We start from the raw sequence: 27848 nt of genomic DNA, 5'->3' as shown, positions 1-27848 counted from the left end.
GCCTGCAGAGGCCGACCAGCACCACTGGCCCCAGCTCTGCACTGCGTCCTGGTGCTCACTGACTGCTCCCTGGCCCTCCTGCTAGACCCGAGGGTCCCCCACCCTGGCCTCCCCTGAGGCCCTGACTCCATGGAGAGGATCCCAACACTCAGTCTGGCTGAGCCTGAGATCCACTCCTGCTCATGCCAACTCTCATGCAGGTCCTTGGCCTTTTAATGTTCTTTAAATAAACACTCTATTTTCTAATAAAATAAATAACAAGCCTTTTCCTGCTCCAGGAAGTTTCCTTCACATCGCCAGAGAGGAGAGGAAGAAAAGACGGATGGGTGGGAGAAATCTAATATCCTTAATAATCCTTAGCCCTGCCCCTCCACCCCCAACCTAGCCCGTGCGGGGCGATACTGGGGGAGAAAAAGCCAGACGTGAACACCCCCAGCCCCATGGACCCCTTCAGTCCCGTGGGCTGGTGGAAGAGAACAAGGGCCAGAGGAACCTAGAGGGGGATGCCAGAAAGACTTCCTAAGCAGAAGGCATTATAAATGGGGCTTTGAAGTTTGAGTAGGAGTTTGCAGGCTGGATATGGGCATGCCAGGCAGAAGGATGGTGAGTTGTGAGTTCTGTGAGAAAGCAATTAGTCCACAAACACTGATTGAGCACCTACTGTATGCCAGGCTGTAGAGACACAGCTCTGAGCAGGAGAAAGCTCTTAGAAGCCGTGAGGCTGCAAAGTCAAAAGGTGTGGGTTTAGAGCCTGCCTGGCCCCCAGTGGCTGCGTGTCTGAATCAGTGACTTGACCTCCCCAGGCCTCATTTGTAAAACCCACCTCACTGGGTGGTTGTGAAGAGCTCACATACTTTGAGGAGTACCTGGTACAGAATAAGCACCCCAGAAGTGCTGGTATTCTTTTATTTATTGGGGGTCCTGGGGTGGAGGGTGGTCCTAAGTGCAGGTGTGCAAGGGGTAGCCCGAGGTGGGCCCAGGACAGGTGTGGTAATCAGCATGCTGTGGTGGAGAGCAGGTCTGAACTTGATGGAAAGTCCTGGGTCCCAGTGGACATGTGGGTATGCTGGGTGCCTGACCCTGAAGACCATGCAGATTCCAGGGACCAAGCCAGGGCCAGATGGAGCTCGGGAAGCAGAAAGCAGGATCTGGCCTGTGTGCTCTGATCCTCCCACCCTGTCCTCCAAAGTCAGGGTGTGTGTGTGGGGGGGGGGGAGGGGCCCGGCTGTACCTCAGTTTCCTCCTCTGCAAAATGGGGGGAAATTCTCTAGTTGGGAGAGGTCTGGGGAGCATCCTCCATTCAGAGCAAGTACACGATCAACACCGTCTGTATGAAGGGCAATTACACTGGTCTCTGCAGCAAATGGGCGCATTTCAGGCAGTGATGTCACCAGCACACACACTTCACTGCCTCCAACAGCTAGGACTTTGGAGCCACTGGAGGTGGGGCCTTTCCCTTTCCGGCCCTCAGCTCCTCAGCTGCAAGTTCATAGTCCACGCTCGTCCTATGGGGCTCTGCGGTTCCCTGAGCTCATGGGCCCCATAAAGAAGCTAGAATCAAACATCTGAGCCTGTGGGATTGCCCCCTCCATCCAGGTCTTTGCACACACGGGTGCATGAGTGCGTGCACGCGCAGTGGCTTTGAGCCCTCTAAGACGGTCCCTTTGCTGGTCCTGAGGCTGAGTGGCTAGGGTGCCGTATCCATGCTGTGGGCCACTGAGTGAGGAGACACTTTGCCACGCCTCTGAGCATGACCTGGGTTTGGGTTCTGGCCCATCTGATAAGAGACGGGAAAATGGCACCTCCTGGTGGCTTTCATTTGCTTCCTTTGGGTCACCAGCGAGGCTGGGCAACCTTTAAAACACAGAAGACCTTTCTGGGTGCGGCCTCTTATGTGCCCGGACATTCAGAGCTGGTGTGACATGTGCCTACCTGGGAGGGTGAGTCCCAGGAGGGAAGGTGGTATCCCCATTTAACTGGCCAGCCCCAGGCAGGTGGGTTGTCATTTGGTGGTTTACAACGCCCTGGTCTCCTACACCTGGGATGCCCCAAAACTTCGGTTTGGGGCACAAAGCAATTAGGTGACCAGCCAGAGGCCACCCCCAGTAGGTGAATGGCCTAATTGAGATAATTTTTTAATTGAGGTGACATTCACATAATAGAAAATTAATTATTTGAAGTAAACAATTCAGTGGCCCAATCACAATGTTGTCAACCATCCCCTCTATCTAGTTCCAGAACATTCCCATCACCCCAAAAGGAAACCCATTCTCATTAGCTGAGACTCCCCATTCCCCATCTCCCTCCAGCCCGCGGGCCTCTCACTGTTGTGGCCTCTTCCGTTGCGGAGCACAGGCTCCGGACGCGCAGGCTCAGCGGCCACGGCTCACGGGTGGCATGTGCGATCTTCCCGGACCGGGGCAAGAACCCGCGTCCCCTGCATCGGCAGGCGGACTCTCAACCACTGCGCCACCAGGGAAGCCCCCCTGACGCTTTTGAAGCCACTCTGTCAGTATAGCAGACTCAAACTTCTGACCGGGCAGATCTCAGTTTCCACGTTGCAAGCAGGGCTGGGTGTGACCCAGCTCCCAGGGCCCTCACGTTCCCCGGGAGATGACACAGGAAGGGGCCCTTGCCTGATGTGGCGGTAGATGGGCGGAGCCACGCCCACCAGATCCGGTGTTTGATTGCGGCTCTTTTATGGGGCTCATGAACGCAGGAAACCCAAGGGGACCCCGTAGGATAGGAGAAGACCTTAAGCCCAGGAAACGTCAATGGGCTCCAAAGTTCAAGGGTTTGCCGCCGCAAGAAAGTGTATGAGCCAGGGCCTCTGAGGCCTGAATGCCCCCATTTGATGCAGACATTTAACGTAATCGCCCTTCAACCGCTGTAGTGTACATCTGCAGTTGCTCTGTGCTGACCTTGCCCCCCAGACCTGTCCCAGCTAGAGGAACCGGGGTTTAGTTCCTCCACTTTACAGACGAGGAAACTGAGGCACAGCCAGAACCTGCCCCTTTTCCTCCACGGGAAGAAATCGCGATGGGAGAGGAAACAGGGGATGACTTGAACCATCACCTGGCTCACACCTGTGGACCTGGATCTTCCCCCTCCCCAGAGCTCCCAACTCTAACGTGTCAACACCAGAAACGTCTAGAGACTCACGCAGCACACAGCAGGGTTAGAATCTTCACCAGCCCCAATCCCAAGAATCTTCCAATCTGACTTCTGAAAATGCCAGCTCGCGGCATCCAGACGTCTGGGGTCTCAGGATAGCTTATCGGGTTCTGAAACATTCTAACCTCTTGAAGAGCCACTGGGTTCAACTTGCCTCCCTGCCGCTCTTTTTTTTTTCCTGCCCCTCTTTCAATCATTTCTTCATCGAACACACGTTGGACCAACCCTGCCCGGGGCCCTGTGCCGAAAAAGGCGCTGTTTGCACACCTCCAGCCGCGGGGAGCTCACTTCCTGACTGTGGGCAGCACTCAAGTGGGGTCACGAGCCGGAATAGGCGCGGGGGAGGCTGGAAGCGGCCTGGGTGGTGCCCTGCGGTCCGTGGAGGAGAAGGGGCGGGGCCGGGGAGGGAAGAAGGGAGGGGCCGGCAGGAGAACTTGTACTGGGCCCTGCAGAAACGGCCCAGCTGGGAGTGGGGGCTCCGGCGGAAGGCAGGCAGGAAGCAGCGAAGCCGGGAAGGGCGAGGGCGAGCCAAGAGGAGCAGGGATAGGGGTCGGAGGCTGGACGGCTGTCTGGGGGTGAGTATTGGGGGCCCCGGAGGACCTAACGGAACCCTGGTGGGGGGCGGAGTTGGGGCTCTAGGGAAGCCCCTGCAGGTCCCTGGGGTCGGGTATCTGCCGCGTTTACCCTGAAGAGGCGGGGAGATCCTGGAGCCCCGGGTCTCAATAACCCTGTTGCCTTCACCCATCGGTAATAGTATTCTCCTGCGGCCCAAGGCCGGCTCAGTCTTGGCCGGGAAGGAAGCCTTACCCACGCCTGGGGAATGGGGGGAGACCGAAGCCATGTGGAGCTGTGGCATCCCTGATCCTGGACAATGTCCCGTCGCAGTCGTGGACACGGCGAAGCAACCCTGGACCCCCACCTCCCATCCTCCTCCTAGGGTAGGGTGGGATCCGAACCCAGGAGTGGAGGGAGCTTTGTATGTGCTGGCCGTTACTATTACTGTTATCGTTATTGTTGAGGTTGTTAGCGTACTGATTGAGAGCGTATAGGCAGGGACAGCACCCGGGGTCCCAGGTTGGCTTTATTATTGTTGCTTGAGGGAACCACTGCTGAACCCCAGCGCTGCCAGGCGCCGGACCAGGTTCCAGCCTGGGCACCCCAGTTCACAGTTTCCTCTGGGATCCATTCCGGTCCCTGCTCAGCCAGTGCCTGGCTGTGTTGTTTGCTTTTCGTTGCTCCTGGTCTCTGAATGCACCTCAGTGTCCCCTCTGGAAGGTAGCAAAATGACCTGGCTTCCATGAGGATGCCTGAGGTGTTAGGCAGTGGAAGCTCTTATGGTGGGGGCGCTTCTGGTCACTGAAAGACCCCGAGTGAGTGACTGTAGGTCTCTGAGCCTCAGTTTTGCCATGTGTCAGCTGGGGCTCATGATACGGAACTGTGGTGAAGCTGAAATAAGTCAGTAAGTGCAATGGCCACTCAGTGGGGCCCACAGAATGTCAGCCATCACCGTAAGTATATTACAGTTACGTCATTAGCCACCTTTCCAGGTTCTCGACCAACTTTCCCTCTGGGTCAGACTTTTTTATCATGGCCACTTTTCAGATGGGGAAACTGAGGACCCATCCCCCTCCCCTCAAACCCTCTATGCCAGCCCTCCCCTCCCCCCTCTTCCTCCCCCCCTCCCCTCGCCTCCCACCCCCTGGGGCCAGGGCCTCCCTGTTGTCCAGATCTGGAATTCAGGGCCCAGAGGAAGTTTGCTGGATTTGGGGCTGGCCCTGGGGCTACCACTTTCTCCCACTGCCCTTTCAGTTCCCAAGGTGGCCACCATGACAGACAGGGCTGAAGAGTCCAGAGGAAGAGGTGTGGCCCCTGCGTCAGGTCACTGGGCCCCCACCTCTTAGCAGCCTAGGTGAGCAGTTCATGTTTGCCCAGCCCAGCCTGGACACCCTCCCTTCCCCTCTCCCTCGCCCCCAGGGTGCAGAGAGTGATTCCTGCCAGGTACTCTGGGTGTGGGGGAACTGAGAAGGGGCCTTAGAGCTTCTCTGCTCCAGGCCAGAGTTTGGGGAATCCAGACAAGCCTGTTGGCCCAGGGACCCTGGGGCTGGGCTGGGTTAGCCCAGGAGGAGGAGATAAGACGTCACTGAGCGTCTTCTCTTCCTGCCAACAGCCTCTGAGGCCCAGAGTGGGGCAATAATTTGCCCCCCACCCCCCATGAGCCAGGGAGGATGCCCATTGTGGTCCCTCCACCTGATGGGAGTCTGGCTCAGCTTGATTGCCCCCCGTGATAGGGGAACTCACTACCAAGATAGCAGACTAAAGGAGGTCCCACCGGGTGGTGGTTAAAGGCAGGGACTGGGCTACCACTTGACCTCCCTTGAATGGGTTCCTTGACCTCTCTGTGTCTCAGTTTCCCCATCAATAAAAATAAGGCTAACATAGCCCTACCTCCCAGCGCAAGTGTGGAGTGTTGATGAGCTGATGGTGGAAAGGCTGCATGCAAGATATCGCATGTTAACTCTAACCCTGATTACGTGGCTCATTGGTGATATTTATCTTTGCATGAAAGAAATTGTGTCCGACAAAGCCTGGATGAGGGCCCTGACCAGGTGTGGAGGTCCTCCAGAAGGTTCCCAGAGGTTCAATTTGCACATCAGCCCTGGATCATGGGAAGATTCTGAGGTTGAACTGCGATGCACAGCCTGCCTCCCTAGCCTCAGTTTCCCCATCTAGGAAATGAGCCCAGAGATGCCGTTTGAGGCTCAGCTGGGGGCAGGGCTGGCATTTAATCAGGGGCCTATGTCCAGCCTCAGAATCCTTCCTGGACCCATCCTAGGTACCCCACGGGCAGTTCCTGCAGTGGGGGAGGGCAGGCTTATCCAATGAGTCATCCATTAGGAGCCCTGGGACCTGGAAACAGAGGACTCAAGGGTCTAAAGTGTGTGTGTGTCACCCTGCCCCCTCCCACCCTTTCTTCCACGCCCAGGGGTTCACCAGAGTGAATGTTGGACGTATATTTGCATAAAACCCACTTACACACATGGTAAGCAGAGTTGGCCCATAATGAGGCTTTCTTACGAATTATCTTTACTGGGCTTTCTCTTCTTTTTTAGTCCTGTTTACAAAAGCAACTCATGGTCCTTGTAAAAAGGGACCAGCCCGTCATTACTGGAAGGCCAAACTGGTATGAACCGGAGAGGGATCGCCCGCAGGTCCAGCTCGTCAGTGTTCAAATTCCAGCAACCTGGTCTCTGGTAGGTGGGTGCCTTCTCTGTGCCTACCTTGCCCCCCTTGGGAACTGGAACAGGGGACCTCCTTGGGAGGCTCAGTGAGAGCCACGGGGGCCCATCCACAGGCCAGTGGTTCGCACCCTCTCCTGCAAGCACCCCTGGCTCCCGCCCTTGGGTCTTCATTCCTGGGACTTACCCTTTTCTGGAAAATTGTCTCCTTCGCTGCCTCTGTTCCCCATTAGCCCATTGGCTCCCCACACATGGTGGTTTGTCTCCATCAACTTGGTTGGGTGCCCAGAACCTAGACCAGGGCGTCCAGCTCAGAGCGGTGACCAGTGTGCAAGTGATAGCGGTAGCTGCTGCCGCCGATACTGATAGCGTCCTTGTTGTCACTTCGTATATGTGTGACTTGGAGAAAAGGTGACCGCTGAGTCCTCTAGCCTTTCCCAGGGCTCAGGGGGTTAGACACACAAATGGGGTTCTCCTGTCACCGCCCCCCACCCCTCACGTCTCCTTGTGGCAGCCCCAGAATGTTCCAGGCCCCCATCCCTATCCAGATCCCAGCGGAGCGTCGGTGGGGAGCGAAGGAGCAGCTTGAGCTCCGGTGGAGCTCGTAGTTAGCATCTGCTGGGGGTGAACCGTGAGCGGGCAGCTGACGCCAGGCAGCCTCGCAGATGAGGCTGCTGAGGCCTGGAGCGGGCGGGGGGCAGCTGCTGGCCCGAGTCCACAGAGGACCAGTAGCCGGGTCGGGCCTTCCTTTCCCGGGGGCCACGGTGGCTGTCTTAGGAGCATCGGCTCTCTTGGTCCTCACGGCTGCTGGGTGAGGGCGGAGAACGAGCCGCCCTCACGTTCCTGCTTCAAGAACTGAGCCCCAGTGACTGGGCTGTTTGGGAGCACCCAGGCCTGGGGGGTCCCCGGAGCTGGGGTAAGGAGGGGGTCGCATGGGTGTGTGTCTGACAGGCCTGGAGAGGGTCCCAAGATTCACCCTCTCCAAGCCTCAGTTTCCTCATCTGGAAATTGGGAGCGTCGTGTGGGGAATCGCCTTGATGTGATGGAGGCCTCCAAGTCAGTGTCAGGCAAGCCCCCACTGTGCGTGAAATAGTGCAGGGTGGGGACGGGGGGTGGGCTGGTCCGGGCCCCCCAAGGGTGCTAACGGGTAGGGCCTCGCCACCTGGATTGTGTGACATTCTCACTTCCCCATGTGTCTCAGCTTCTCTGCCTTCCTGGCCTCCCCAGGGGAGGTGAGGGGGACAGAGGTGCCTGGAGCCATACGTGCCTGGGTCCTTGACAGACCTTGACTGTCACTTGGGGGTGTAGGCAGAGGCTGGGGGACTAGAGCACTGTCACCAGCGGGGGTCCCTAATTAATTCTGCCAAGGGGTCAGCCCCTTCCGTACATCTAGTGTCTCATTAATATTCAGTGGGTTATTAATATTTAGTACCGTGTGTATATATGTGCAACGAATCATGACTATTCAGTGACGGTGTCTCTTCGGGGCTGTTTAGTGCCTCATTCATATCATATTCATCGTGATAATATGCATATTCATTCATGCATCACAAACGTGCCTTGCCACTATTCATTGTTGCCTTATAAGTATTTCATATATTATAAATGCCGGGTGCCTCCTGCATATTTAACAGACCATTAATACTCAGCACTTCACTAATATTCAGTGCTTCTTGCTCATTAAATGCAACCTGAATATTTTAGTGCCGTGAATATCTGGCCCTGTGAGCACATTAGGACTGTTCGGAGGCAGGAATATTCAGTGCCTCTTGGTCCTGCCCCCTTGGCTCCGAGGATGTGCTTGCTGACTTCTCAGGACTGAATCATCCGCATCCCCGAGGTCCCGGGTAGGGGACGGCGGCAGCTGCTGCCTAGAACGGGGTTAGCCTGAAGTGAGGCACAGGAAATAGCCAATATGTGAGTCATCGTTAGCATTTTTCCTCATGCAACGAACAACAGTGAGCACCAAGTGGGGACACAGCTGTGAGGGCCAAGATGCTGGGCCCCGCCTCTGGAGCTCCAGGCAGGCTGGGGAGATGGACAGGAGGGAAGTGAGCAGTTTTGTCTAAGGGTGGTGAGGGCAGCAGAGGAAAGCAGAGCCGGGGTGGGGTGTTGGGAGCTGGGAGGTTGGGGCGTCTCTAAGGAGATGATGTTGGGCGGAAACCTGAAGATCAAGGAGAACCAGGGGGAAGGGCGGGAGAGAGGGGCGTCCGAGGTGGAAGGAAAGGCAGGTGCAAAGGTCCTGTGGCAGGGCTGAGCCCGGGTGTTTGAAGGAGCTGTGAAGAGGCTGGGGTGGCAAGAGTGGAGGAAAGGGGGGCAGTGGACACGGGGCGGGAGGAGAAGGAGATTGAGAGCACCCCGGGGGGAGGCTTTGGGGTTGCAGCCAACGAAAACTAGTGGTCTTGCTGTGTGCGCTGCAGGAAGCAGGCTCTGAGTGACGGTGAAGTTGCAACAGTGCATGGAGGGCAAACAGCCCCGAGCAGGATTGGCCGGTATTGCAGTGGGGGGACTGGGTGATGGGCCCTGAGAGTCAGCCCGGACATCACTGCTGTGACTCTGTACGCCGTGGCACTACTGTCTGTAGGGAGGAGCATGGAGGGGGCCCTGCCACATGCAAGCCATATATGGATGTGTTCATCCGTCACATGCCTGATGGACCTTCCTGGTTTACATGGCATCGTGTCCCGAAGGCTCTCGCCCAGACACCACACCTGGGTCGCCTGCTGCCCCATAACGTCCCCTTGTGAAAGGCTCAGAGACCTCTCACATTTTGTTCTCCCTGGGCCATCCTTCTCTGTCCCCCACATCCGGGCTCTACATTTTTTTTCTTTTGTTTTGGCCATGCCACACTGCATATGGGATCTTAGTTCCCCAACCAGGGATCGAACCCGTGCTGCCTGCCGTGGAAGTGCGGAGTCTTAACCACTGGGCCGCCGGGGAAGTCCTAGGCTCTAAATATTGATGACTCCCTTCATCTTATTTGCTGAACTCACCCACGTCCCTGTACCCCGCCAGCCAGCCCCTATCCAGGTCCCCAAATTCTTCTTCTTGGTTGCTGCCCTGGCCTCTAACTCCTGCCCTGATCGCGTTTTCCCCTTCAGTGGCCCCACGGGGGACTTCTTCAAAGCGTAACTCAATCTTGTCCTTCCCCTGCTCACACACCGTCCATGGCTCCCCATTGCGCCTCACCTGCAACATAAGAGCTGCTTTGTGGTCTGCCCCATTTCCTGGTCCTCCCCCACCAACATCTGGCAACCCTGCCTGTATCTCCCTCCTCCTCCACTTCTCCAACCACACCGCCTCCTCTCTCTCCCTTTGATAACCTAAATTTGTGCCCACCTCAGGGCCTTTGCACTTGCTGTGCCCTCTGCCTAGAATGCCTGTCCCCTGGGGCTCTGCCCAGGTGATTTCCCTTCATCCTTCAGGATGTCCCCAGGCTGGTAAGGTCCCTCCCCTGCCAGGGATCCCTCCTTCTTCAACAGCATTTATCGCAGCTGCGACTAAACAAATCACTTCCTCATGTATTAATATCATAAAAGAAGGGCTGGCTTGGCCATGGCTATATCCCCTGCACCCTGCATACAGTAGGTGCTTAGTAAATACTCTATGGCCCACAAGTCAGTGCAACAAGTAAAACGGTTGGATTCGTACATGTTCATAGACACTCCTGCTTTATGCTGAGCCTCAGTATCCCCATCTGTAAGTGGGGGCACTTAAAGGAGCCAGGACAATGAACCAAGGTCACTGAGGTTGTCATCGCATAGTCAACGTATGCCAAGCCCTTTAATACTCAATACAGAGTGACCCATTGTGTGTCTGTGGGGCAGGGAGTATTCTCAGCACTTCCATGTGCTAATGAGGAAATAGAATTCCAAGTCAAGGTCTTTACAGGGTCTGGCCCCACCTCTTAGCCTCAGAAATCAACCCCTCTCCAAATTCTGCTTTTCAGCAAAATAAACTACACATGATTCCTTCAATAGGCTTTGTTTTCTTTCCCTTCCTTGCTTTTGCATTTGCTCTCTTTGCTACCTGAACTCCCCTTGGTGAACTCATATGCATCCTTCAAAACCTCAGCTTCAATATCCTGATCCATTCTTCTGGCCCATCCCTGATCCCACAGGTGTCTGGACTTGTCTCCCCCAGATTGAGGGCTTCTCAATTCCTCCAGAACCTATTTGTTGAACGAATGAATAGTTTTCATATATGTGTTTTGAGATAAGAGCCACTGAGACCCTTCTCAGAGCTGAAGGACTTGGAGATAATGTGGATTTCTGTGGTAATGTGAGTCACCCACTGGGCCACCTTGAGACGACTCTCTGAGCTTCATTTCTCCAGCTATGAAATGGGGGTGGGGATTCCTCCAGAGTTATTCAGACCCCACAAACTTCAGAGTGAGCAGCTATTTGGGCTTCCACAAGCCCAATCCTTCCAGAACTGGAGAGGGTAGACAGGAGAGTCTTGTGTGGGGTCAGGGAATCGAAAGCAGACCTGAGAGGAACTTCTCACCAGCCATACAGCCCCACCAGCAAAGTCCCCAGAGCTGCCGCACAGTCGCTTAGGAGGAAGTAATACCAAGAGGCTTCCCATCCTTGGCTAAGTGGAGCCTGTAAGCCTCAGCTTTTCCCACGGTAGGTGTGAGGTCCCAGCCCATTTAGAAAGTAAGGCCCGTAAGGAGAGGCTGGGGACTACCTGGGATACAGCCCACTGAGACACCCAGCAAGGTATCCTGGACCAGTAAATCCCCAGCACTTTCAGCCTGGCTGAAAGCGGGGCCTGGAGTTTCTTTTTTATGCCAGTCTGGATGTGGGATGTCGTGAGTTTGGAAACATTTGCCGCTTGAAGTTCTAAGGGGCCATCAGTTAGGGGTGGAGGTAGCCTTGGTGGCTGGAAAAGGGAAGGGGATCTGGGATGCATTAACAGAGGTCTAGTGTAAGGGGAAGGGGACGTGAGCCTCCATCCCTTCCACCCCCAACTTGAGCTCTCAGACCCCAGTCAGGAGCCTTATGGGGGTTGGGAGGGTGAAGTGGCTGTAAGATCCCTCCATTTAAAGAAACCAGAGACCTGGCGAGAAAAAGTTGGGAATGCAGGTAGCCAACAAAGATTAAGTGTTTCATATGAAAAGGGATCTTACAAATAAACAAGAAAGAAAATGCAAGGAAAAGAACAGGCGTTAATGGATTTAATGAAAACCAAATGGCCACCCCCAAGAGCTTCTATTTCGCCCAGAGACCCTGATCCCAGTGATATGACCCGTTTAGTCATTTTACCTCTTCTCACACCTTCCCCCTCCCCAATGTCCAGGTTTGGCTGAGTTGTGAATATTCCTATTTGTTGAGGTATCTTTCTTTGTTTTGGAGCTCTTGTTTGGCACTAAATGCATTCCCAGCCAACAGATCCTTGGCCATTTAGGTTTGATTTTCTATTTAAATAGTAATAAATACTCCGTCTAATGGACTTAACTAAACCTGTATCAGGCTTCTTTGTTCAGTCCCTCATTCTCCTCTCTGGATCCTTCCTCCTTTTGAGTTCTCTGTTCTGGTTTCTGTGTTTATTTAGACGAGGATTTCTCAATCTTGAAAATGCTGGATCATCTTCTGTCATGGGGCCGTCCTGTGCCCTATAGGATGTTAATTTAAGCAGCATCTCTGGCCTCCACCTGCTCGATGCCATTAGCAGTCCCCTTTCTCCACCCTGCCCCAATCATGATAACCAGAAATGTCTCTAGACATTGCCCAGTAAGTATCCCGTGGGAGCAGAATAACCCCTGATTGAAAACTGATTTAGACTCTAAACTGCAGATGGGGTAGGGGGTGAATCACCCTCTAAATTTTCATGGGATTCTGAATGAGCGTGTCTCTTAGCCAGAAGTTAGGGTCCCAGGCACACCCTTGTCTTCCAGCATCTGTGGGTCTCTGGCCACCAGTGTCACCGAAGAGAATGTTGTGACATCTCTGGTCTTATTTTTGGTGACTTGGGCTTTCTACTGCAGCTCTTGAGTTTTTTCCTGTCCTCGGAGCTCAGGGATCTGCCAGGTTCACCTGGGAACGCTCCTTTCTTGTGGTCCACTCTGGACTCGGGCCCCTCTTCAGCTCAGGAAAATGTCCTTCTAGGATTCTGTTCATTCTTGCATCATTTTTCAGTTCACAGTCTCCTCTCAAGATGATGATTTGCCTTTTTGGGTCTCCAAAAACCCTCCAGATGGTGAACCACCTGCTGAGGCTGGCAGCTAACCCAGGGACGCCATGGAAACAAGACAGGCTCTGTGCCACCCGCAGACAGGGTCCCCAGCTGCTCGGACTCCACCAGCTCATTCCCACCTCAGGGTTTTTGCACCTGCTGTTCCCTCCCTGGGGATCTTTCCCTCACAACCTCAGCCATGATGGCTCCTCTGTGCCATTCACATCCCAGCTTAAGTGTCATCCAGACCTCAAAATCCATACCCGCCACCCAACCTCGTTTCCTCCCGTGGCATTCATCCCCTTGTATCTCTTCACCGAGGTTTTTATTTAGTGTTTGTTCCCCCTCAAGCATGTGGGTCCCAGAGTGGCAGAGACATTGAGGTATCCCGTGCCTGTTCACCACTGTGTCCCCGCTCCCGGGAGGTGCCTGGCACACAGGAGAAGCACAGTAAATATTGGCTCGAATGAATGAATGTATAAATTCATTCTGAGAGTCAATATATATATATTTTGGCCACGCCATGCAACTTCCGGGATCTTAGTTCCCCGACCAGGGATCGAACCCGTGCCCCCTGCAATGGAAGCACGGAGTCCTAACCACCAGACCTCCAGGGAAGTCCCAAGAGTCAATATTTTTTCAGATGCTGTGGCATCCCAGCATTCGTTTGTTCATTCATTCATTCAACACACATTTACTGAGCGCCTACTCTGCACCAAGCACAGTTCTAGGGGCTGGGGATAAAATGATGAATAAGACTTATTGCATGGAGCCTGTATTCTGGTGAGGAAGGTAGATGAGAAGCAGTACATTTTTTAAGGTTTTTAAAATTTATTTATTTATTTATTTTTGGCTGCGTTGAGTCTTCGTTGCTGCGCGCGGGCTTTCTCTAGTTGCGGCGAGCGGGGGCTACTCTTTGCTGTGGTGTGCCAGCTTCTCACTGCGGTGGCTTCTCTTATTGTGGAGCACGGGCTCTAGGCGCGCGGGCTTCAGTACTTGTGGCTCGTGGGCTCTAGAGTGCAGGCTCAGTGGTTGTGGCACACGGGCTTAGTTGTTCCGCGGCATGTGGGATCTCCCCAGACCAAAGCTCGAACCTGTGTCCCCTGCACGGGCAGGTGGGTTCCTAACCACTGTGCCACCAGGGAAGCCCCAGTTTTTAAGTTTTTATTTTAGGAGGTGAAAAGTGCTGTGGAAGAAAGAAAAGGTAGGCTAGGGTGGGGGATCAGGGCTGCCAGTGCGATGGTGTGTCCTGAGGAGGTGTTCCTGAGAAGGGGACATTTGAGCAAAGACAAGAAGGAGGGGGAGGAGGGAGTTGTATAGAAATCTGGAGAATCAGGCAGAGGAAACAACCTGTGCAAAGGTCCTGAGGCAGGACCGTGCTCAGCATGTTTGAGGTTAAAATCCCAACCACACTTTTACATAGGGTTAATTCCCATTTTACTTTGAAGCTCAGAGAGGTCAAGCTTCTTTCCCAAGGTCACACAGCAGAACCTGTGGAGTGGGATCTGAGCCCCATTTTGGGGAGACACATGGCTGGAGAGACCTTGGCCAGGCAGTGTGCAAAGACAGTGATGGGTACGTTGGGGAAATGGCCTCATGGATCAGGGAGGGAGCCTCTGTGCCCAGCCCCAGCACCCATTTGTGGCTCTAGATAAAATGGGAAACTACTCTCTTCTTGCTCCCAGGCAATTGCTGGGTGGGGTTGCTTGGAGCTCGAGGGGCCTAATAGAATCCACTGACTACCCCACAGTGTTTCAGGTGCCAGAGGGGAGAGCGAGGAGACCCCAGATGAGCACAGACATCCTGAGGCAATCTTAGGTAAGTGCTGGGGTTCGCATATTCATTCAACAAATACTTGTTGAATACCCACTAGGTACCAGGTGCCGAGAACTCCCTTCACACCTGCACAACCTAGTGAGTTGCTCAGATGCCTCCTTTATAACTGAGGAAACTGAGACCTTACGTATGGAGGGCACACAGCCAGGGAGTGATGGAGTTGGGATTTAAACCCAGGAGTTGGACTCCAGAGGGTGCCTCTCTGAGGTGAGACAATAAGTGTTTACTGAATTGGTAAGTTCTGCCTTGGGTCTAATCTGGCATTTTCATGCTGCGCTGGAAGATAGATCTTCAAATTTAGGGCTGGAACACAGCACAGATACCACCTTTCCAGACAAAATGACATTGAGGGAGTCCAGGGAAGCCTGGGAAAGGGATCTGGACAGGAGACCAAAGGCTCTGCCTACATATGGGAAAGGAAATCTTCAGGCGATGGATAAATTAGAGTGTGCCAGGCTGCTCTCGCCTTCTGAGATGGCCCACACTCTGTCGAGTGTGTCTCTCTCTAAATAAATCCACTTCTTACCTATCACTTTGTCTCTCACTGAATTCTTTGTGACAGAGACATCAAGAACCTGAGCTTTGTTAAATCCTGAGACCAGAACTAAAACCCCCAACAAATGGAAAATGTTAGCATTCTTCACTCCAGAAAAGACCACCTGAGACCAGATTAAAGGAGTGCAGGCTCTGCACACACCCTAATCCATATCAGCAGCCCTGCCCTTGAACCATTGCCAAATCCTCCTGGGTTGGGACACACAGTTTTGAGGGGCACGAGCCTGCTGCTTCCCCCTTTTCCCTGGCAAAGCAATAAAGCTCTTCTTTTCTACTTCATACCCCCCCCCCACCCAAAACAAGTGTGCCAGAGAGAAACTTAATGAATTTACTTTTATTCATAAATTCATTCATTCAGACACTCTCTGCTTCCCCCATGTGTTTGCCTCATGCTGGGCAATGCCAGGACCCTCAAGAAGCCCCCAGTCTTGGGACGAAAAAGTTAGAGATCATGATGAAACCGTACACCTCAGATCGGGACTTGAAACCACATGCTGGGACTCGAACCCAGCCTGAACCCAGACTGACACTTGGACTCGAACCCGGCCAAAACCCACAGTCTTCCTACTGAGATCACACACCATATCAGGTGAGAAAGGCACCAGGGTATGGGGTTATCAGTTTTTATAGGGGTGGGTAATTTTATAGGGTAATGAGTGGGAGGAGTATTCAGCTATTAGAGGAAAGGGCGGGGATTTCCAAGAATTGGGCCACCGCCCACTTTTTGATCCTTATGGTAGGTCTTGGAACTGTCATGGTGCCTATAGTGTCATTTAGCTTGCTGATGTGTTAACAGTGAGTGTATACTGAGGCTCAAGGTCTAGTGGAAGTTGACTTGTCTGCCATCCTGGAGCCATCTGGTTCTAATCAGTTTATGTCATGTCTGTGGGCTATGTCATTCTTTCAAAGGTTGTGCCCTGCCCCCTTCCCTCCTGTTTCAGTGACTTAGCCAGAGAGGGAGACAGGGCTAAATAGGAGACCAGGACTCTTCCTGAGAGGTCCAAGAGGACTACCCAGAGAATGGATCATTTGAGATGGGTTTTAAAGGAGGAAGAGGAGTTTGCCAAGGAAGATAGCTTTGTTTGAGACATGCTGGGCCTGAGGGTTCTGTGAAGAGCCAGGGCCCACGCTCAGCTCACAGGACCATTAAAAATAGTCAAGAAGAATGAGTGACGGTTATATCAGAGTCCCAGAAGCTCAGAGCTTCCTGGAGGAGCAAGTGAAAAGGGAAGCAGGAAGGATCCCAGCAGCTCTCAACTGCTAAAAAGGGAGATCTCTGCCTCTCTCGGGGAGGCTCCTGGGCCATCTCTGAGAGAGGGACGTAAAGAGGACCAGCTTGGGTGGGGGGGTGGGATTCTGGGCACACTGAATCTGGGAGGCTCACCTTGGCATCTCCATGCCTGTTTTCTCTGTAACTATTGATCCCCGGTGGGACCTGGGCAACAGTCAGAGCCAACATGGGGTACTGGAGGAGGTGGGAGCCGGGGGAATCTCTGGGGGTGAATTTCAGTATTTTTCCAACTTGAGCAACCGTAGGGCTGCAACCAGGTGTTGAGGTCCACAGGTAGCTCTGGAAAAGTGCTTGGCCCATCTGGCATCTTCAGGCATCTTCAGTGAGTGTTGTTGTCTGCAGGAGCTGCCCAGGGGTCTCTTCGGACCAATCCCAAACTCAGGCGGACCAGAATGAGGTGTTCTCGGCACCTGCGGACAGAGTTGGGCCTGGCTGTGGCTCTGGGCACCTTCACCCTCCTCCTTCTCTTCAATCTGCAGGTCACCACCCACCTGCCCAGGCCTGAAGGAGCCACCGGGCACCCCCGTGGCTCTGGTCTGGCCCTCGCCACCCTCCCGCCCACCGCCTGCCCCCTGCCTGGCCAACTCCTCCATGGCCGCCCTGCCGGACTTCACCAGGCAGCAGCAGCACATCCGCAACTTCCTGCTGTACAAACACTGCCGCGACATCGTGCTGCTCCAGGACGTGCCGCCTGACAAGTGCGTGCAGCCAACCTTTCTGCTGCTGGTGATCAAGTCCTCGCCCAGCAATTACGAGCACCGGGAGCTGGTGTGGCTCAGGTGGGGCCGTGAGCGCCAGGTGCACGGCGTCCAGCTGCGCCGCCTCTTCCTCGTGGGCACGGACCCCAACCCACTGGAGACGCGCAAGGTCAACCGGCTGTCGGCCATGGAGGCGTGGATGCACGGTGACATCCTGCAGTGGGATTTCTACGACTCATTCTTCAACCTCACGCTCAAACAGGTGGGCTGGGGGAGGGAGGGTGTCACGCGATTGGGGCCACCTCTCCTTCCTGTCCAAAGTTGCTACCACCTCCTCTGAGGAGCTCTGGGGACCAGAAACTCCCATCAACCTCGCCCCAACCTCGCCCCTGTCCTCATGGTGATCCGAAGTCTTCTTTGTCCAACGGAGGCAGGGAGAAAGGACTTCCAAGCCTGGCTTTCCAAGCCTTGATGACCTGGGCTCAAATCCAGACTCTGTTGCTTATCTGCTGTTTGCCATGGACGATCATTCGCCTCTCTGGGCGTCAGTTTGCTCATCAGGGAAACGGGATATTAATTGAACTCACCCACCTCTGAGGGCTGCTGTGAGGATTACATGAGGTGATATTCATAAGGCACCCGGACCAGTGCCAGGTGCTCAGATAACATTGGCAATGGTGCATGGGGAGCGCTGGACAGAACACATCTTATTTCTTTGTTCTGGTTCTGTCTCCCCATGAGGCCCAGGTCTGTGTGGAAGATACTCAACAAAGACCTTTCTGATGGAAAAGAAACCATGAGAGGTAGACAGAAACTGGCCCATGCTCAGAGGAGGAATTGAAGGCTCCAAGGACCTACCCAGGATGTGGAGGGTGGGGATGGAGTAAGCTGAGTAGAGACACAAGTTGAAAGGGGCCCAGTGCAGGTTCCTGCTCATAGTAAGTACAGACAGGTCTGGGTTCAAGACTTTGAGCAACAGACCTTCTCTGTTGTATGACCTTGCTCAAGGCACTTTCTCTGGAGAGCCTCTATTTCCTCATCTGTAAATGGGATTGAAGACCACACCTGCCTCTTAAAACTGTATGAAGGATTCAAGGTAGAGCAGGCACTGAGTACAGTGCCTAGCATGCAGCCAAAGTTATGGAGGTAACTGAAGCCGAGGTGGGTAGAGGGCCCAGAACCTCTTAACATGCCACGTTCTTTGGTTTTTTTTGGTTTTGTTTTGGTTTTTTTTGCCATACACCTCTCACTGTTGTGGCCTCTCCCGTTGTGGAGCACAGGCTCCGGACGCGCAGGCTCAGCGGCCATGGCTCACGGGCCCAGCCGCTCAGTGGCATGTGGGATCTTCCCGGACCGGGGCACGAACCCATGTCCCCTGAATCGGCAGGCGGGCTCTCAACCACGGTGCCACCAGGGAAGCCCACATGCCACATTCTTAACACAGAGCACAAAAGCATGTGATAAACATCAACTTGACAAACATGAATCCAGTGCCTACAAAGTATTGACCCCATAATGGGTGCCGAAGAGATGGCACATAGGAGAGACACAGCTCCCACCCAGGGGGACCCCAGAGTCTGGTGGGGGAGGTAGATGTTATATAACAGTCATACAAGTAATTATTTAATGGTAGTGCTTGGCAAGGCAGAGTCAGAAGGAATAGCAATAAATGTAAATGTGACAATTTTCAAGCACTTCTCGGTGCTTTACGGAGCATCATCTCTGTAGATCCCCAACACTCCTGGAGGTAGTTCCCATGATGTGTCCTGTCTGGAAAGTTGGAAACTGAGGCACAGAGAGGGGCAGTTGGTTGCAAAGGGCCACAGAGTGAGTCCTTTAACCCAGAATAGCCTGACTGGAAAACACATCCTTGCCTGGCCTCACTGGGCTGGGGTGGCCAACAGGGACCCAAAGCTGATGGCCCCAGACATCAAGCCCGTGTGCCCTGTCCACCCCCCCTTGCAGGTGCTCTTCCTACAGTGGCAGAAGACATGGTGCACATGCCAGTTTTATGCTCGCCTGGGATGATGACGTCTTTGCCCACCCAGACAACGTGGTCACCTACCTTCAGGGCAACAACCCTGACCACCACCTCTCTGTGGGGCAGTTGACCCACAGTGTGTGCCCCGTCCGCCTTCCCTGGAGCAAGTACTATGTGCCGAAGGTGGTGACAGAGGAGGAACACTACCCGCCCTACTGCAGGGGTGGTGGCTTCCTACTGTCCCGCTTCACAGCCACCGCCCTGTGCCACACACCCCCGCCCTGGACCTCTTCCCCATTGATGATGTCTTCCTGGGCATGTGCCAAAAGCAGGAGGGCCTCACACAGTGGTATCCTCACGGCCGGTGTTCAGGCCCCCTCCAGCTGCCTGTCCTCCTCGACCCCTGCTTCTACCGAGAGCTGCCGCTGGTGCACCGCTTCCTGCCCTACGAGATGCTGCTCACGTGGGACGCGCTGAACCAGCCCAACCTCACCTGTGACAAGCGGACACAGATCTACACAGAGGTGGAGTCAGGGCCCCCAGCCTCGAGGCTACTGTCTCCATCCCCATAGAAAGGGCAGCAGCTTCCTCCCCGGAAGCTGAGACCTTTGTCCTCCTAAGTGGGAAGGACCTAGGAGAGTACCAGGGAGGTTGGATGAGTCTGGCTGGTGAATTCCTACACATCCTTCAAAACTCACCTAGTACTGCCTAGACCGTGTTCCATCATCCTCCCTAGACTCTCAGCAGGAAGGACCATCTCTTTCCATGTCAGCTAATGGCAGAAGCACTTCTGCTAGGGCCCCAGCTGCTGCTGCTGCATCCATCCCTTTTCCATGTCCCACTTCCTAGCCCTGACCTTGATCATGGGCTAAAGCTTAAGCAGTGACCAGCCTCTCCTTGGTTGTGAACCTGCGACGGTGGGTGAATTCCTGCAATGGTTCAAGGCCAATTGAGGACACCTGGGTCCACATGCAGCCGAAGCAAGAAGGATTTTTCAGCTGGGAAGAGAGGGTTTCTGTTCTCCACCCCTCCCTGGATCTTGGACCCCTCAGATGGTGGGAGGGGCCAGAGAGTCTGGGAATGGGACCGCCCCCTCCCTGCTTGTGGCTTCAAGCACTCTAATGGTGGAAACAATGGGCAGAGGAGGGAGGGAGCTATCTGTCTCAGGCTATGGGAGCTCAGAGTTTCTGGAGTCCCTGACAGGACCCAGCCCCACACTGGTGCTCCCCAACAATACAGGAGAGAGTATTGGGGCAAGAGGGGTCTTCCCTGGGCCCAAGGCCAGCGCACACACCTTAGTGCCCAGAGAAGGGGGATATTCAGGTCCTTGGGAAACCCTAAGTTCTCAGGACCCAGGACTGGCCCCCACCCCTGTGTGTCTCTCAGACTGGGGAGATCCAAGTGAACTGGTGACCCCCCCAGCCCTGCCACCCTCGGACAGGTGTCTGAGACAGGCTTCACAGGGATTGGGGCAGTGGCAAAGGGGGCTTCACACAGCAGAGTGAGGACTGGAGACCAGGTCCTCAGGGAATAAAATGTTTTGCAAAGACTTAGAGGTCTTTTTTTGTTTGTTTTTTTAAGTGATTTACAAGTTTTAACTCAGATCAGTCTACATTCATCCTTAAAATCTCACTTCCAGAAGAAAATATACACCAGTAAAATAGGGCAAGGATGAAGTAGAGGCTATGGAAGCTTCTCTCAGGCAGATCTCATATCATCCTCCCCTGCTCCCCCACACGCACCCTCCATGGCTCCCTATTGCCCTCAGCTTACATTCCCCCCTGCAGACTGATTCTCACTGCCAGCTTGATGGCAGGCTCCGGAGAGAGAGGCACAGCGGTGATACTGCTCCTAGCTGCAGGGGATGCTGGACCCACCTGCTTCTGGCAAGGCTCCTTCTGAATCCCGCCCCGCCACCACACAGCCTCCCCTCTCTTCCCCGGGCTCACCTCCTCTCACTGGGACTACAGCTCTACTGTCCTCTGTCCCACTCCTTGTGTCCCCTCTTTAAGTATTTATTGTGCACCTACTGTGTGCTACACACCTTCCCCTGTACTCCTCCTCCCAGCCCCATGGGAAAGGTCAGTGGGCACTGACCCACCTTATAGTGAGGACACAAACCTGTGAACAGTGAAACAGGAAGTTACCAGAAGTGGTAAGAACTTTGAGGAGAATTTAAATGAGGTAATTGGACACACGGTGTTGGGGACGGGCGCTAGCCAGGAAGGAAGTCGAGGTTGGGACTGCAGAGATGGGGCCTGAAGGAGGAGGTTATGGCCTTGGGAAGAATTGGGAGGAGGATGTTCCAGGCAGAGGATACAGCATATGCAAAGGCCCTGAGGTGAGCCGATCTGAGAGCATTTAAATTGCAGCCAGGAAGCTGTGACTGGAGGTGGGTAAGGAGGAGATGGAGGGAGAGGGGACAGGAGATCACAGGAACTAGTCACATGGGGCCTTGTGGGTTTGGGTGAGGAGAGAGGGTGTTGTTCTGAGGGCTACGGCATCTTTGGAGCAAGGAAATGACATGATTAATTTTATTTATTTATTTATTTATGGCTGCGTTGGGTCTTCTTTGCTGCACACGGGCTTCCTCTAGTTGCGGTAAGCAGGGGCTACTCTTGGTTGTGGTGCGCGGGCTTCTCATAGTGGTGGCTTCTCTTGCTGCAGAGCATGGGCTCTAGGCGCACGGGCTTCAGTAGTTGTGGCACGCGAGCTCAGTAGGTGTGGTGCACTGGCTTTGTTGCTCCACGGCATGTGGGATCTTCCCGGACCAGGGCTCAAACCCATGTCCCCTGCATTGGCAGGCGGATTCTTAACCACTGAGCCACTAGGGGAGTCCCGACATGATTGATTTTTAAGTTTTAAGAAGCCCTGCAGCTGCCATGGAGACTGTTGAAAGGGAAGGTGGAGGCTGAGGCAGCCTCCAAGCCAGAGGAGGCAGGCCTGGATGAGGCAGGGGCTGCAGGGGTTTCTACCAGGTAGATGTGATCTCATCCTGCCCCTGCTCCAACACCTTCTGTGTCTCCCCATTGCCCTCAGGAAAGAGTGCTACTCCCCTGCTGCACCGTGTTGAATAGCGTCTCACAAAAGTTCCCATCCACCTGGCACCTCAGAATATGGCCTTATTTGGAAATAGAGTCTTTGCAGATGTAATTAAGGTAAGGATCAAGCTAGGATCATCCTGGATTAGGGTGGGCTCTGAATCCAATGAGAGTGCTTTTAGAAGAGACAGAAATGAACACACAGAAAGACATGGAAAAGGAGACGATGTGAAAATGGGGGCAGAGCTTGGAGTGACGCACCTACAAGCCAAGAATTGCCAGTAGCCCCCCCAGAGTTGAGAGAGGCAGGGGGACAGAATCTTCCTCAGAGCCCTTCAAAACGAATCAACCCTGCCAACACCTTGATTTCTGACTTCTGACCTCTAAAACTGGGAGGGAATAAGTTTCTACTGTTTTAAGTCACCCAGTCTGTGGCTGTTCCAGCAGCCTTAGGAAACTAATACACATGTGAACAGATCACATAGTCAAACGCCCGAGCATTTTTTTCAAGAGGGTCAAATACAGTTCCTATCTCAGGATGAAAGGAGGATGCAAGTGAAAAGAATGGTGAGAGTTGGATCACTAAATAGCCACTGTGAGGGGAATTCCCTGGCAGTCCAGTGGTTAGGACTCCACGCTTCCATTGCACGTGGCATGGGTTCAAACCCCGGTCAGGGAACTACGGTTCCACAAGCCCCACAGCACCACCAAAAAAAAAAAAAAAAAAGTCCACTGTGACTCATTCAGACATTCATGTGTTGTGTTGGACGTTCAGTGAGGTTAAGGCCCCCCGTGAGCCATGACGGAGACCTGGATTCGAATCCTGAACTTGACCATTCCCTCCCTGTCTGACCTTGGCAAGCAGCCAGCTCCCTTGGCCTCAGTTTCCCCACTTTTTATTGTGATGATTCTCCAATTGTTATTAAGTTTCTGGAAGTGTTGGTGGGTCCACGGCTGCCAGAGGACAATTCCACACAAAGGCTGACCCAGGCTTGTGCCTTTTTCTTGAGAAAATGCAAAAAGTTTCTTCAGATTCTGTAGGCATCTTATTTATTTACTATTGATAAGACAGCAAGAGGGGTGTCAAATGCAGGGAGCGGGGTAACTGGGGCTCCTCTGAGGTGAGAACATTTGAGAACAGGTGTCTGGCATCTCCACGAAACCAAGGATCCTCCAAGCCAGGTTTGGGATCCGGTGTTTTCCTCAGTTGGCCCCCCAGAGGACAGGTGGCCTCGGTGAGGTGGTGAGCGCCTTGTCCTAGGAGGTAATCAACAAAGTCCCCCCCAGACATGGGGCTTCATGGTGCTGTGTGGCATTAGGAGTTCACCAGACCGGACCCCTGTGGGTCTCGGGCTTCCCCAAGACCACACCCCAGGAGGGTTCAGTGGGGACAGAGGGTCAGCAGGTCTTGCCGGGTGCAGCCACTGAGGCAGCAGTGACGGACAGGGTTGGTGGCAGCTGCCCGGTGGCGGCGGTGGTGGTGATGGCGAGAGGCCTGGGGCAGGGGCTGTGGGGCGAGTACCAGCACGGGGTCCTCACTAGCCATCAGCCCATGGAGGAGATGTTGTCCTTCCAGCCACTGTAGCAGCTCACCTGGGGACAGGGAGGAATTCAGCATAGAGGGGGGACCCCAGAGGACCCCACTCACACTGCACACACAGCCTCCACTCATCATGCACAGAAACAGAAAGTAAACATTTATTGAGTGCCCAGTGTATACCAGGCACAGATTGAATCCCCCATCCGGATGTGTGCAGTCTCGACCCACACCTCACTTAAGTCCCCAGCTATGCACACTCCCACGTGTCACCTATGGTAAGAAGGCACAGACACTTCACAGAGCAGATGACAGAAGGGGTGACATACGACGTATACATGTACACACAGATGCAGGCGCACAGCCTCATAGCCCCTCTCACTTCCCTGCGCACCTCTGCACACCCATCTGTACCCGTGTCACACACACAGGACACACACGCATGTAACAGACGTTGTACACAGAGCTGTTTGATACTCCCTGCACCAGGGCCGGGACTAGGGTGAAGAGAGCCAGGCTCGGGCCTGGAGCCCACGATTTTAAGGGGGCGCCAAAAAACCTCAACAACCAAGATCAAACATACTGTCACGGAATATTTTAAAATTAAAATGCATGCAGAAATTCCTGAAGATCAAAATATTGACACTGTAAATAAAGACAGGATCTGATCTGGCTACGCACTTGTTCAGACTCGCTCACGTCACTCGCCGCGCCCTGATTCCCGCTCCTGGCAGGGGGCGCATCCCCCGTGGACTTGCACACACCCGCGCAGCCGGCAGGTGGACCCCAGAACATGCATGCAAACCCGTCTGCATGCACCTGCCCCACGCCCGGCCCCAGAGACCTCACAGCACAGTCCTCGCCCGCCCCTACTCACGGTCGCCGCCGGCCACAGGTCGCCCATCCTCGGGGGACCAGCGCGGGCCCCCGCACAGCCGCACCAGCGCGCGCACGAAGTGGTGGCCGCACAGCTTCTCGGGTGATTCCTGGGCGAGGGCAGGGCCTAGGGCGAGCGCCAAGGCCGGGCCCAGCAGCACCAGCGCCCAGGTGAGCCGACGGGGGTCCATGGCTGCGGGAGGCAACGGGCCCCAGCGGGGATCCCCCTTATAGGCGCTGGCCCGCCCCAGCTGGGAGCCTTGGAGGGGGAAAGAGCATTCCTGCAGGATGGTCCAGGGAGAAGGTCAAGGGCAGGGTCAGGGCAAGCATACTGGAGCCCCTGATAATTGGGTTTCCTTTTTTTTATGATATGAGTGCCTGACAACGTTTGATTGCGGAGGCATTGGCTTCATAGATGGCTCCCCAATAAATGTGACTAGGTAAAGGGCCAGGCCACCTCCTCCCGCTGAGGCACCTTTGTTTTACACATCTCAGCTGATTGCAGTCACTGACCACTTGGGCCACTTGGTTGCTTGTTTTGTTTTCTCTTCCTATGCTTTAAATTCCAACCTATGTTAAATTCACCAATAAAGAGTGAGCCCACGAACTCTTAGGCTCCCACCCTTGACCCCAGGGAAAGCAGGACCCCAGACCCACACTGCTCTCTCTACCCAGGACCTTGTTCTGTGGCCCCGGGAGTGCTGTGTAATTTCCAGGTGTGCTGTGTAATTTATAAGTAATAAACCTTTATTTTCTCAAAGTTTCCTGATGGTTGTTGCTGAATGGCATCTTTCAGTCATAATAAGAACTCAAGGGCCGGTCCAGCCACAACATTGATTTTTTTTTAATTAATTAATTTTTAAATTTTATTTTATTTTTTGGCTGCATTGGGTCTCCGTTGCTGCATGCGGGCTTTCTCTAGTTGCGGTGAGCGGCAGCTTTCTCTTCATTGCGGTGCGCGAGCTTCTCACTGCAGTGGCTTCTCTTGTTGCAGAACACGGGCTCTAGGCGCGCGGGCTTCAGTAGTTGTGGCGCATGGACTCAGTAGTTGTGGCTCGCGAGCTGTAGAGGGCAGGCTCAGTAGCTGTGGCGCACGGGCTCAGTAGTTGTGGCGCGCGGGCTCTAGAGCGCAGGCTCAGTAGTTGTGGTGCACGGGCTTAGTTGCTCCGCGGCATGTGGGATCTTCCCGGACCAGGGCTCGAAGCCGTGTCCCCTGCATTGGCAGGCGGATTCTTAACCACTGTGCCACCAGGGAAGCCCAACATTGATTATTGATAGGCCGAGATCCATACAAAACAGCCATGTTCTCTCTCCCTGGGCCAGGGCCTTGGGCGTATCTCTCCCAGGGGGACCACTGGTTGAGGAGTCTTTATTTTTTAACCATTTTAAAGAGGAGAAATAGATAAACTGAGAAATAATAATTCCATGGGATGGTGGCAGTGGGCATCCAACCAACGGAGACCAGGGCCATTCAGAACCTTGTTGTCCTTATTAGTGGACAAATAAGGAAACTGAGGCTCAGAGAGGAGACCCCCACACTTGCCCAAGGTCACTGGGGCTGCGAGTCTTGGTCGGTTCTGCCTCTCCCACACCAGGGTCTCCTTGGGTTGGGCAGGGGATGGAGGGCCTCTACCAGGTGCCAGTCTGGATGCCAGTTTTACCAAGGAGGGAAACTGGCAGAGAGGGAGGTTACTCAACCCAACGCGGGTGAGACCCTGAGCTGAAAACCCTGCCTTGCAGCCCCTCCCCCTTTTCACCAAAGCAGGCTACGACAGTAGGCATAGAGATCTCTGTCTCTGTCTCTCCCCTGCTCCCTCTGTCTCTCTCTTGAGTCTCTCTTGGCCTTTCTCTCTCTGTCTCTGTCACTCTCCAAATCTTTCCAGCAGTGCTGAGCAAACGAGGGACTGGTTTGGCCCCCACTAATGTTGGACCCCTCCCCATAGCCTAACCCTCCCAACCAGGCCTTGCTCTCTGGCCCCCACTAGAGCAGCCTGTTCCCTCCACCCACCAAGAGCCTGTAATCAGTTCCACAGGACAGTGCCAAGGCCAGCAGCTGGGGCTGGGGGAGGGCTTCTGTCCTCGAGGGCCCCATCCTCCTGTCTCTCCTCCCCCAGCCTGCCCTGAGGCTCCCATTGTGGCCCCCAAGGGTCTCTATCCCCCAGCCCTAAGCACATTCCTCCCCAGCTCACACCCCCACAAGGATCCCCATTGCCCAAGTCCAGCAACAAACCATCCTTTTCACTGAACTTCTTTATTCATTCAACAAACACTCCCAGAGTCCCCTCTGTGCCCAGCCCAGCCCCCAAGGAGCCTCCACGTCAGAAGAGACAGAGCTGGACGCAGACACCACCCCAGCCCTAGGGTCAGAAGTACAGGGCTGACTGGGAGTGGTGGGATAACGTTCGCTAGGGAATGCTGCAAGGAGGTGATAGCTGGGGTTCTGAGAGATGAATAAGAGTTTTCCAGGGAGGCAAAAAGTGGCAGTAAAACCTTGCAGACTGGTGTGAAGGAGTGGTGGGGTAAGCTTAACCTGCACAAGATGCCTTCTCACAAGCCGTCAGAAGTTGATTCTGTATAGCCAAAGGGCCAACACTATTGCCCATTATACAGAGGATGGAACTGAGGCCCAGAGAGAGGAAGCAACTCTCCCACCATCACACAGCAAATAAGTGGCAGAACCATGGGCTCCAACACCTGCGCTCTTAACCTCTGTACTCTGAGCCTCCTCCTTTCACCATGCTGTTCCCTCTGCCAAGAGTGCCTTTCCTTCCTTCACCCACTGAAAAACTCCTGTTAGGCTCCATTGTCATCAGTTGTGTGATCCTCTGGTCCAGACAGAAAGGGCCCCAGCGTACAGGGAGGAAAACTGAAGCCCTGGGACACTCAGGTTCAGTTAGGGTGGAGTGGGACATCAGCTTCTCCTGGTCTCTTACACAATTCTAAAGTGTCACACAGGCTCCCCCCAAAAAGTGAATTTTCAGCGAGGGCAGCTCTCTTGTCCTTGGCTTCCTCCAGCTAAAGAGGGAGGGGGGACTAGAAGCCTGAGATCACATATTTAAAGCTATATAATGTCTCCTCTGGAAATGAGAGACAGGAAGCTCCAGGCCAGGCCCTGAGAGGTTGGGAAGAACTCTGGTCCCTCAATTCTGGGGGTGGGGGCTCAGTAGACCCCACCCTTGTATCTGTCTTGAATCTTTACAAGTTCCCAATGCTACGAGGCTGCTGTTGCTCTACAAGCCAGGGGTGCTCCCCCAAGTGCAATGTCATTTGCCCCATGAGGGAGTCTCTGAAGCGGGAGGCCCAGAGAGGGGTAGGTCGCTGATCAAGGTCACACAGCCAGTCCATGGAGACCAGAACCCAGAGGTCTGTGTGCAGGAGATATAAAAAAGACAGAGAATGGGGTTCTCCCTCTAGACAAGCAGGTGAGGGTCTCATGCCTCTGGACA

General features: G+C 54.2%; 2 protein-coding genes across 2 annotated transcripts; one reads left to right on the top strand and one right to left on the bottom strand.

Annotated features, from left to right (window-relative positions):
- Nucleotides 1-15377: 15377 nt before the first annotated feature.
- B3GNT3 (UDP-GlcNAc:betaGal beta-1,3-N-acetylglucosaminyltransferase 3) lies at nucleotides 15378-19520 on the top strand (the record flags this gene model as incomplete). The annotated part of the gene is given in 9 exon segments (XM_082836523.1): nucleotides 15378-15419; nucleotides 15501-15567; nucleotides 16612-16747; nucleotides 16749-17229; nucleotides 18933-18962; nucleotides 18967-19216; nucleotides 19219-19285; nucleotides 19287-19342; nucleotides 19345-19520. Coding segments are annotated over 9 exon segments (1305 nt in total).
- A 3850-nt stretch (nucleotides 19521-23370) lies between these two features.
- Nucleotides 23371-24593, bottom strand: INSL3 (insulin like 3; the record flags this gene model as incomplete). The annotated part of the gene is made up of 2 exons (XM_082835623.1): nucleotides 23371-23582; nucleotides 24404-24593. The coding sequence occupies 2 exons, from the start codon at nucleotides 24591-24593 to the stop codon at nucleotides 23371-23373; spliced, it is 402 nt and encodes a 133-aa protein (XP_082691749.1).
- Nucleotides 24594-27848: the final 3255 nt, after the last annotated feature.

The sequence above is a fragment of the Leucopleurus acutus genome (assembly GCF_964270905.1).
Source record: "Leucopleurus acutus genome assembly, chromosome: 3".
Classification (NCBI taxonomy): domain Eukaryota; kingdom Metazoa; phylum Chordata; class Mammalia; order Artiodactyla; family Delphinidae; genus Leucopleurus; species Leucopleurus acutus.
The sequence above is the reverse complement of the archived record's forward strand: the minus strand, read 5'-3'. Positions and strand labels throughout refer to the sequence as shown.